Source organism: Halyomorpha halys, unplaced genomic scaffold (genome assembly GCF_000696795.3).
Source record: "Halyomorpha halys isolate HHAL.00 unplaced genomic scaffold, Hhal_1.1 Scaffold323.1, whole genome shotgun sequence".
In the NCBI taxonomy this organism is placed as follows: Eukaryota; Metazoa; Arthropoda; class Insecta; order Hemiptera; family Pentatomidae; genus Halyomorpha; species Halyomorpha halys.
In genome coordinates, this window is record NW_027106378.1 from 654,348 (window position 1) to 666,309 (window position 11,962).

Below are 11,962 nucleotides of genomic sequence, written 5' to 3' on the forward strand. Positions count from 1 at the left end.
ATTTTACCCATATTGTAAAAAAATAAAACTGTATAATAACAACATTTGTTATTAATTTTATGTATTATAATGTTATTTTGTTCACATAAATAAAAACTTCTTGCCAGATGTATTAATTATTTTTATATAAAATTTCATAAAAATAATTAAATTAGTATTGAAAAAAAAACAATAACTAAGAAATACTTATTAGTATTTGGACCTTATAATCCAGGTAGCATCTTAACAAGATATATTATAAATGAAGACAATCAAAAAAGTAAAAAATAGAATTTATTATGCACCAATATCTCGCATTATTTACTAGCCATAAAAACAAGATACCGAAAATGAAAAAAAATATTGTAAACAGAGAAGGGGGCTTTATATGAAATATAAAGCAATCTATGGCCTCTATTATACTCATTCTCTGATTACAATTTTTTTATATTTTTGGTCCTGATGAAGCCCCAAAACGTTGCTACATAATAAATAGTTTCGTACTATTGCGGATACCATTTTGACCACCAACTGCACATTCTTCTTTCATTGATTACATACGGTCAATTAATAATCTTATGATTTATCATAAAACATATGCTCATCAAGAAAAATTATTATTATTTTATCTTCTTTCTTTCTAGACCTCGACCTGTTTAGTCCCATGACCACATCTGGTCCTCTGGCTTGCCCATAGATGGCAGCAGCTCCTTTCTATGTTGAATTGTTCAATAACATAATAATTTTGAGTAAAACTCTTTCCTAAACACCGCCTCTTGATTGGAGGAAATTTCTTACATCGTTGTACCTTGTTGAACCTAATGCAGTCTTTCCGTAGTTATTCCTCTCATTGATAGGCGCTCCATGGTCAAGGAGCAGTTCCGCCATATCTAAATGGCCATATGCTGATGCTAACATTAGTGGTGTACTGCCTCCTTCTGACTTCGCTCTTAGATCTGCCCCACGTTTCAACAACTCTTTCACCACACCAACGTGCCCTCCTTGTGCGGCATAATGTAGTACAGTGAATCCAAAGATATCGCTATCGTTGACAGGCGCTCCACGATTGATGAGAAGCTTCGCAACATCCAAGCGCACTTGCAGTGATGCTAGCATTAGTGGCGTACTGCCCCAATTAGCCTTCGCTGATGGATTTGCCCCATGTTCCAAGAGCTCCGTGACTACAGTAGGGGACCCGTCTCGTGCTGCTAAATGTAATGGTGTGTATCCATCGTTATCCCTGGCATTGAGAGCTGCTTCACGGTCAAGAGGGAGCTTCACAACTTCCAAGTGTTTATGAAATGATGTTTCCATCATTGGTGTACAGCTGCCATTAGTCTTAGCTAATGGTTCCGCACCGCGATCCAAAAGCAATGTCACAACACCAACGTCCCATCCCCGCGCTGCATAATGTAGGGCTGTCTCTCCATTATTATCGCTATCAATGAGAGTCGCTCCTCGGTAAATGAGAAGCTTCGCAATATCCAAGCGTCCAACAAATGAAGCATCCATTAGTGGTGTCATACCTCTGTTAGTCTTAGCTGTTAGATCTGCCTTAGCTTCCAACAGGGCCATGACTACGCTAGCGTGCCCTTCATGTACTGCAAAATGTAGAGCTGTATACCCATCGTAATTGGTGTCATTGATCGGCGCTCCTCGGTCAATGAGGAGCTTCACAACATCTAAATGACCGTTCATTGATGCTTCCATTAGTGGTGTCAAGCCCATGAATCCACTAGCTGTTAGGGTTGCCCCACGTTCCAACAACATTGCTACTACACCAGCGTTTCCACTTTTTGCTGCAAAATATAGGGCTCCGTATCTTTTGATATCTCTATCATTGATAGCTGCTCCTCTGTCAATGAGGAGCCTCACCACAGCCAAATGGCCCCCTTGTGAAGCTTTCATTAATGGTGTTCTACTATCTTGATCCTTAGCTCCTAGTGCTGCACCTCGTTCTAACAGCAATTTCACTATGTCAACGTGTCCTTTTTCTGCTGCAAGATGTAGAGCTGTGTATCTGAGCCAGTTGGTGTCATTGATAGCCGCTCCACGGTCAATGAGAAGCATTACAACATTCAGTTGGCCGCTCATAGATGCTTCCATTAAAGGTGTGTTCTCGAAAGTACTAACAGCTTTCAGATCTGCCCCTCGTTCTATCAGTGCATTCACAATGCCAACGTGCCCCCCTTTTGCTGCATAATGTAGGGCTGTGTATTGAAGATCGCTAGTATTGATAGGTGCTCCTTTTTCAATGAGAAGCTTCACTACATCCAACTGACCAGCCATAGATGCTTCCATTAGCGGTGTCCTGCCCTCATTTTCTCTAACCTTTATATCAGCCCCACGTTCTAATAGGACATTCACAATACCAACGTGTCCTTTGTAAGCTGCCAAATGTAGGGAAGTGAATCCATTAATGTCCTTTCCATCAATATTAGCTCCTTTCTCCAACAATATTAATGCACATTCAATGCAGCCACCTTCAGCGGCATAGTGAAGCGCAGTCCGACCTGCTTTACTCTTGAGCGTCAGATCTGCACCGCTATGCAATAAAAAAGAAATAAGATTTTTTGACATTGAATTATTTGCAGCAGCCATGAGTGGTGTGATGCCATCCTTATCCTGTATGTCTATCCCTGCACCATATTCAACTAGAACCTTTACTACTTCTAGAGATTCCTTGGCCGATGCTATATGGAGAGCCGTCATTCCATTTAATGTTGTACAATTAACATCCAAACCTAAATCTAGCAGCGTTCTAACAACAGATGGATAAGTAGTGATGTGTAAAGGCGCGAGACCATTTTTGTTCCTGATGTCAAATGACATTCTATGACTTTTCAGCACTTTGAGCATTGCAGTTGCATTGCTCGAGCGGACTATTAAGTGAGCTAAGGTATCATTATTATCAAATGTAAGATCCGATAAAATTTTATATTTCAAAAGTACTTTAAGCATATCAACATTAGATGACGCAACGGTCATCTGGAGAATACTCTTTCCTTCTTCTGTTATCAAACTGGTATTAGCCAGTCTTTGCAGCAAGGTATCCACCCCCTGGACATTGCCCATTCTTACAGCCAGTACTAGCGGAGTTTCGCCAAGGTAGTTCTTTGTGTTAGGATCTAGTCCTGCTTGCAGTAAGACCTGCAGAGCTTCATTCTTGCCCGTATCAGCTGCTATGTGGAGGTAAGAGTTATCTCCGGGCAATCGCTTCTCAATACTAGCACCAGCCAATAGTAGTTCTCTGATTGATGGAATACTGTTATTTTTAATAGCTTCTACCATAGGAGTAGTGCCAGCAGTGTTAGTGACTTCGAGATCTGTCTTCAGGAACCCAAGTGCAGCTATAGAGGACAAGCTGCCAGTCCTCACGGCCAAGTGAACGAGGCTGTCCCCGGACTGAGTCGTCCCGTTGACTTTTCCTCCTTTATTGGCTATTGCAATAATATCGCAAGCACTGTTGTCCACCACAGCTGCTGCTAGTTCATGAAGCAAATCGTTATTATTTTCCTGAAACAAACAAGAGAGTTTCAGCTAAACTTATAATTCTAATTGCAAATTCTGAATCACTAGTAGTATAATAAATTTTAAAACACCAAAGATGGCCCTAATAAAATATTATAGTTCAATAAATGAATAAATGACTCCAAGGACCCAGGTTCAAATCCGGCTGTGACCGATAATTATTTATTCTGTTAATATAGCCCTGAGTCAACCCTGTGAATTCAGCAGCCCTCCGGGGGCCTACTCAGCCGCATTAAGTGGATACTATTACTTGGGAGAAAATATGGCAGTCAAGCGTGATTCTGGTCAAATCACCTACTTGCACAGTCGTTGGTCTAGTATGAACACGTCCTTAGAAAGTGCTGCACCTCTTTCAGTATATATAATAAATCACTTATTTATAACAGGAACTCAATATTTTTTATAGTTTATTTTTTGTTGACTAGCCTACTTATCTCTCTTTTCTCAGTCCGCCGGTGTTCCTCAAGATAGTATCTTAGGTCCCATTCTTCATACGGTTTATACAGCTGACCCCCACCCATCCACCCAACCCACCCTAACACAGTGCTAACAACATACGCTGATGACACATGTATACTATCTGTAAACAACGACCCAACTAATGCATCAGAAACACTACAGGCACACATAACATCTATTGAAGAATGGTGTAAAAACTGGAGAATCAAAATAAATCCTGACAAATCCCACCAGATCACCTTTACTCTCCGTCGTAAACCTCTGCTATCCTGTCCTACAGTATCCTTTCTAGATACACCACTAACGCTTGTTGAACAGATTCGATACTTAGGACTCCATCTTGACAAGAGACTTACTTAGAATCCACACACAAGACTGAAACGACAAGAAACTACTCGTGGATTCCGATTGCTACAACACTTACTTGACAAACGCTCTAAACTTCCCATTCACTACATAAAATTAGTATACACTACAATAATCAGACCAATTTGGGCATATGGAATTGAGCTCTGGGGCTCCATCAAACCATTAAATTCTTCCCGCATCCAATCGTTACAATCCAAAATCCTACGTAAAATCCTTGATGCTCCTTCTTACGTCACAAATAAACTCGTTCATAAAGACCTTAACATCCCATTCGTTGCAGATTTGACCCAAAACAGATATGCGTCATTTTATTCCAAACTCCTTAACCATGCTAACCCATTAATTCTTAATCTTTCATCCCTAACAACCCCTGATAATCCTCGGAGGCGTCTGAAAAGAAGATGGCCACGGGACCTTCTAGTTTAAATTAATGTTTGAAGTAATTTTCAAGTGTATATGAAACAAACTACATATTTACCTATTGTATTATTTTGTACAGTTGTAAATTATAATCAATAAATAATTAAAAAAAAAAATTTTTTTTTGTTGAAGAAGTAGGTTTATTTGATAATAAATATGTCACAAAATAAATTGTGATATATAAAATATCTACCCCACATGTTTTCCAGATCATGTTAAGTGAAATGATTGTTTAGGCATATATTTGCATCCATTCTCAGCATAACATCGAAGTAAACTGTAATAGATTTGTTCCAAAGGTTTGTTAAAAACTCTAACAGTGACTTAGACAGTTTTTGACAGTCAAAACTAGTTGTAAAAACAAGCCTAATAATAACTCTTAGCAGCCTGCAGCTTAGTGAAGATATTTAAAGAGATAGTGGAAATTATCTAGTATACAAATCATCAACTATTTTCTGTCCGTGGGCAAATTTATTGGTGGGGAGGTCACTAACATAAATATTTGTTTTTATCATTGAATATAATATAAATATAATACAATAATATAAATCGGGTGATGAATATATGGTTTATATAGATATATGGGTCGGACATTGTCCACGAGAATCAAATATTCTTCAATGTCATTACAAATTAACTTTGTTATTATCAACCAGTAACTATGGACTGACAAAGACCTATCATACCATTTATCATTAAGGCAATGCTGTCCTTGATATAAATCAAGTGGTCATGGTTTATAAATACCATAGCTTTAGATGATAGGAGTACAAACGTTTTTACCTGTATTGAGAGCCTTAGTGCAAGGTTTTTTTGCTGTCGGGTAAAATATATTGCTGGGAATTATTATTTTGTAGGTTGGGAATGTTTATTTAACAAAATAAAAATAATCGAGGAAAAATGATGTAGACAAAATGAATAAAGAAAAGTAAAATAACATAAATAAATAAAGCCACAATGTTTAAAGATATTGAACAAAAAATAAATATATAAATTATACAAACAAATTACGTCTGCAAAAAAAGGGGGAAAAAATACAATGCGTTTAAAATAAAAAAGGAGAAAAAATCGATGTATGTGCTGTGAGTGTATAATAAATAATAGGTATATATAAATGTCTATTTCTGATCTGGGAGATATGTGGTGAGGAACGTGACGGCTGTTGGGACGCAGGTTTCAGTGCGCTAGGTCGGAACGTTGTGGGCTCGATTTCCACCTGGGGCAGTTAACATTCATTTTTCAGCGGTCCTAAGGAATAAATTTTAACACTTGGTTAGTACGCGGTGGCTAACCACTTGCCGGACTTGTTCCCCCCACCAAATACCAGTACCAGTACCAGTATGTTACGGTGACTTCTCGAAGTAAAAAAAAAAAAAAAAAGAGGGGCCCCTGTTGCGTAAATGTACTGTGGCCTCGCCTGATGCATACAATGTACTTGTATGGATCTGATGTATCCAGGAAACACTCCAGACTCAGCATTTTAGAAATGTTTATAATCATGATTGCTGCCCATTGACATATAATAGATCACACAAATATACAGCGTTGGTTTAGTAGCCAAACTGAAAACATAATTAAAGACCTCAAAACAAGAAAAAAAAATACCTCTGAAGGTATGTCCGTAAATGATTTGCTTATGAGATATTCATACCTAATGATGATGATTTTCATTGTTATTAATTATTTTCGTTATATGAAATAAATAAAACTTATTTATTTGTTCCAACTACCTTAATTAATTAAATGTAAACATTAAATTCTTATTAAATGTTGTTCAACTGCTCGGGAGTCTTTCTTGATGTAGAACAGGCTTTTGATCGAGTCTGGCACCCAGGCCTGCTATACAAGATCCCTAAATTCCTACCCCCTACATATTATCTCATTATACTTTCTTATTTCTCACACAGGTTATTTCAAGTAAATCACAACAGCGCTTATTCATCCCTATTTCCTCAGTCTGCTGGTGTACCTCAGGGTAGTATCCTTGGTCCTTTCTTTTATATAATTTTTACAGCTGACATCCCAACCCATCCTAACACTATTCTCATCTCTAATATGCCGATGACAAATGCCTATTTCAGTGAATAATGATCCTTTCATTGTATCCCAATCCCACATCACCACCCTTGAAGAATGGTGCCAAAACTGGAGGATTCAAATAAATTCCAATAAATCCCACCAAATCACATTTACCCTTCGTCGTACACCTTCGTCTTGCCCCACAGTATCTTTTAATAATACCCCACTTATTCCTGTTGAACAAATCCGTTAATTAGGACTAAATCTGGACAAGCGACTGACATGGAATCCTTATACAAGACTGAAAAGACAAGAAACTGCTCGTCGATTTTGACTATTACAACATTTACTAGACAAACGGTCCAAACTTCCAATCCATTATAAAAGACTGATCTACATGACTATTATAAGGCCTATCTGGACATACGGAATTGAGCTATGAGGCTCCACTAAACCATCTAATTCCTCTCGAATCCAATCCTTACAGTCCAAAATCCTTTCTAAAATCCTTAATGTTCCTTACCTTGTCACAAATCAAATCATCCATCAGGACCTCAATGTCCCCTATGTTGCCGATTTGGCCAGAACCAGATATCAATCCTTCCATAATAAACTTCCCAACCACCCAAACCAACTAGTTTCTAATCTGGCTTCTCCTTCACTACCTAATAATCCCAGGCGTCTGAAAAGAAGATGGCCTCGAGATCTCCTTTAGAAATGTTTTTGGAGTTCTATCAGTGGGTAGATTCTCCACATGTTTTTATCATGTCATAATATCACTTACAGCAAATTTACTTGATGAGTATATATGTTGTAAATAACAATAAATAAATTATTAAAAAAAAAAATGTTGTTCAAAGTCCATCTGCAACGAGAGTTCTCCATACTGTAGTTGGCGTAATATTTAATTATGTTCCAGCTCTTTGTACACTGCCAGATGGATTATCATCAAAATATTGTAATATGTTCGCACTCCTTTCTTCATTTCGTAAAACGGCAAAAATACCATCAGCATGTACAATGTAGCAAATGTACCAGTATCTCGAAAACGATGAAACCTGAAGCTAAAGATGGCGCTCTTTGGTAATCTTCAATTCGGAAATCACCTGGAAAAACCCGTACACCAACACCATATCGGAATATTTACCATTTGTATAAATTGAAGGCATAATGAGGAGTACTCTGCGAAAGCTTCTTACAAACAAATAAATGTTATTGACAATGCTAATTCTAAGTAGTACTAATCCTCATCTTGCCAGAAGTTTTCAGACAGCAATAAAAGATCATATTAGTATTCTATTTAATCCGTCTCCTAAACAAAGCGCTTGCTTTATGAAGAAATCATATTACAATATTTTATATTACAATATACAATTAAATATTACGCAAACTACAGTATGGAGAACTATCATTGCAGATGGACTTTTAACAACATTTAATTAATAAAGTAGTTTTTTTTTTTAGATAGATGGATTTATTTATTGAAAAAAAAAACTCTCTTAAAATATATACAAACAATAGAATAGACAAGATGGACATAATCAAACTATCTGTATGACGAATAAATAACATAATGATAAAATAATATATACAATATTTACACAATCGACCTGAGGATCCCTGAGCCCACTCTATTCCCCACGTGTGAGGATAGAGCAGAGCTCTAAAGATCCCAGCGCATCCCTCTCACCGCATCACTGGTAAATAAAGTAGTTAGAACAAATAAATAGGTTTTATTTATTTCATATAACGTAAACTCTAATTATAATTCATAACAGTAAAAATCTTTAGGTAAGAATATCTCCTAAACAAAGCGTTTGGGACACACCTTCAGAGGAACTTTTTTCCTTGTTTCGAGATCCTTAGTTTATATTATCAGTTTGTCTACTTACCGCTGAAACATCCTGTATACATATTCACATTTTTATGGAAACAAAAATGTCTTAGACAATTAAAACAAATAAATTTACATAATCAATAAAACAAATTAAAATTACAAATTTTTGTTTTTTAATACTTCTTCAACTCATCTTCGAGTTCTTACCTGTGTTGTGTACAGGGAATGAGAGGTGAAGCCACAGTCTTTTTAAGATAAACATTAATTAATATTAAAGATTAATTTTTAAAAAACGTACCTTCGATTGCAGAACGATACCATAGACATCAGCAAGGGCAGAGAAAATCGTAAAGACATGAGAGGGTAGGTTCAGTTCTCCAGTGGCTACCAGAGCATTGAGCCGAGACATTGCCGCTTCCATATCCTTAGTGGTGAACTTGAAGTCCTCCCTCAGCCAGATCCTGAGGTGCTTGGACCGCAGTTGCTGGATGTGGTACGAGCATTCGGCCAGGACGGAACAAGTGGCATAGTCTCCTGTGACTAAACAGTCGATTAAAGACAGAAGGAGAGCTTGCGTACTGGTGTGTTCCATTGGAGTGGCGGTGGTCAGCCTGTGTCTGTACGCAGCTTCGATGAACTTGATGCCTGACTGCAGCATATGGCTGCTCACATTAGGGCACAGAGAGCTCACAAGCATGTCCTTTTCACAATCGATAGGAGACGTTTCCTCGCACTAAAAAACAAACATATTGTAACGGTATCATTACTCGACTTGCTCCTCATTTAATCAAGTTATTTGAGAAACTCTACTTGATGAGACTACCCATTTCTCTCACCTTATAGAACATGAACCCCATGCAACTTTGAATGAGTTTAAAAATTAGTTCCTACTATACTTAACCCGGGAGAGGTTTAGCCTTGAGCCAGAGATGGGCGAAAATCAGCTTTTGGTTGTAACTAATAGCTAAAGTTGCCATGGATACGGTCCTTATTCATGAATGAACCATTGATAAATAAATATAGTTACATAACAATTTTGGCTATTCGTTCCAACTATAGGCTAATATGCCCATAACCCCTATTTCTGATTTTCATTTATGGTTTTTAGCATGAATATATATTCTGGTCCTATATATTGCCAACGCACCGGAGGGTCCTGAACATTGGATTTCTTAGGTGCTGTAGAGAGTCGGAAAACTTTATGTGCCTGCGTTGGATGAATTCAGGCACAGTGGGTAGTTCGAAGAGCTTGACAGATGTTTATTGGGAGCAGTGACATGCGCAATCCTAACGCACTACCTCACTGCGTATGGCAGCAATGCCAGGAAGGGGGAACAAAAAAAAAAAAAAAAAAGTTCGAAGAGCTCGTGTAGATGTTCTATCTTCATCTTCTTCAGCGATGTTGGCCGCACAATCTTCCCACTCTGCCTTGAGCATTTTGCTTATATTGGGAAATAACCGTCTGTATTTTTCGAGTATTTCATCTGTTTTGTTTATATTTTTGTTTACCTTCTGTTAACTCTATGACGTTGTTATTGCCGCATGTTTATGTTACTACCTCTTTAACCTCTTCATGTATACTCAGTTCTGCTCTGGCCTCCTCGCGACAGTAGGCCTTCGCGACTGGGCATTTCTCTCATCAGTGTGACATATTTTTTTCTCATTTACGTATTTTGCTCACTTGAACATGCATTCCTAATTTTAAATTGTGAGCCTGGACAAACGACTGGCATGGAATCCTCATACAAGACTGAAAAGGCAGAAAACTGCTCGTTGATTCCGAATATTACAACATTTACTAGACAAACAGTTTCAATTGCCAATCCATTACAAAAGATTGATCTACACGACTATAATAAGGCCTATCTGGACATACGGAATTGGGCTTTGGAGCTCCACTAAACCATCGAATTCCTACTGTATCCAGTCCTTACAGTCCAAAATATTTAGTAAAATCATTACTGCTTCTTACTTTGTCGCAAATCATGTCATTTATCGGGGCCTCAATGTTCCATATGTTGCCAATTTGGTCTGAACCAGATATCAATCCGACCATGGTAAACTTTCCAACCATCCAAACCCTCTTGTTTCTAACCTGGCTTCTCTTTTATTACCTGATAATCCTCCTAGTCGTCTGAAAAGAAGTTGGCCTCTTTTTTAAAAATGTTATTGGAGTTCTCTCAATGGGTAGATTCTCTACATGTTTGTATCGAGCCATCTTATCACTAGCAGCAGTACTTATTGTATATATTTTTATTGCAAATAACAATAAATAAATTATTAAAAAATTCATGAGCCCAGAATCTCAAATCGTCTACTATGAGATAAATGCTCATGAGATCTTTTTGGATAAAGTTTTTCTCTCTCTAAATTCTAATATTGGTCCAATAAGGATCTATCTAGGCAATTACCTATCATTCAAATGATCATGTTCGGCGGTTTCAAATTATAATAAAAATAAACAAAATGCAAAGAGAACCTTCCTAAATTAATTTTTAAGAAATAAAGGTAAAACTTCAATAGGGTATATCACCGCAAATAATAGTCCGAATTTAGTGAATTTTTGTCTGTTTTCCCAGGGAAATTCAATCGCTATTTAAATAAAATTATCCGAAAACAAAAACGCATTCAGCATTCCAACGGTTTTCGTAATGTAGGATTCGGTTAAGATGCTGAGAATTTATAAGAATGGATATCTAGGAAAATAAAAATACTCCAAGTAAATCAAATTAGAAACTTTCCAATTTTTAATTCCCTTGATAAATGGCATTTAAAGGTATCGGCCCGAGTTTGAATCCGGCTGTGGCTGATTATTATTATCTGTTACCTGTAGCCGTTGAGTCAGCCCTGTGAGTTAAGGAACCTTTCGGGATCCACCCAGCCTCATAATAAAATGGTGGCTATCAAAAACAAAATGGCGGCCGGGCACACTCAGCCCCTGTGAGTCACGTGACTTAAAAGAGGGCGTGGCCTAATGATCACGTGACCAGTCACGTGACGGACCACGTGGGTAAGGGTGGGTCGAGCCAAATATTTGAATTCAAATCTCCCGCCATATGTGACGTCACCAAAATGCTGATTTCTGATTGGCTGCTCACGGAAGAGCCTCAGCTCGCCCATATTCTCACTACTTATGGGTTGTAGGGATACAGCTTTAATTTAATTTAAAGGTTTCAAACGACGTTAAGAACGAATATGATTTGATTTCTTCTTAATTTTTTTTTTGGCCGACTTTATTGGAGCTTCATTAGGTTTTTGTATTTTTTTGTGAATAGAAAATTATTTAAGAAGTTAATAATATGTTTGCTTATTTTTCGGAAAGAAAAAATATGGATTAATATATATATA

General features: G+C 37.4%; 1 protein-coding gene across 2 annotated transcripts in view; it reads right to left on the reverse strand.

Annotated features, from left to right (window-relative positions):
* Positions 1–254: 254 nt before the first annotated feature.
* The window catches only part of LOC106681265 (ankyrin-1), a 36,758-nt gene continuing 25,050 nt past the window's right edge, over positions 255–11,962 (reverse strand). For both annotated transcript variants that reach the window (XM_067044723.1, XM_014421500.2), the window contains exons 3-4: positions 8,913–9,347; positions 255–3,495 (exon numbers count right to left, since the gene is read on the reverse strand). In XM_067044723.1, the coding sequence (XP_066900824.1) occupies positions 742–3,495; positions 8,913–9,347 (3,189 nt within the window). In that variant the 3' untranslated portion in view covers positions 255–741. The remainder of the gene's footprint in view (positions 3,496–8,912; positions 9,348–11,962) is intronic.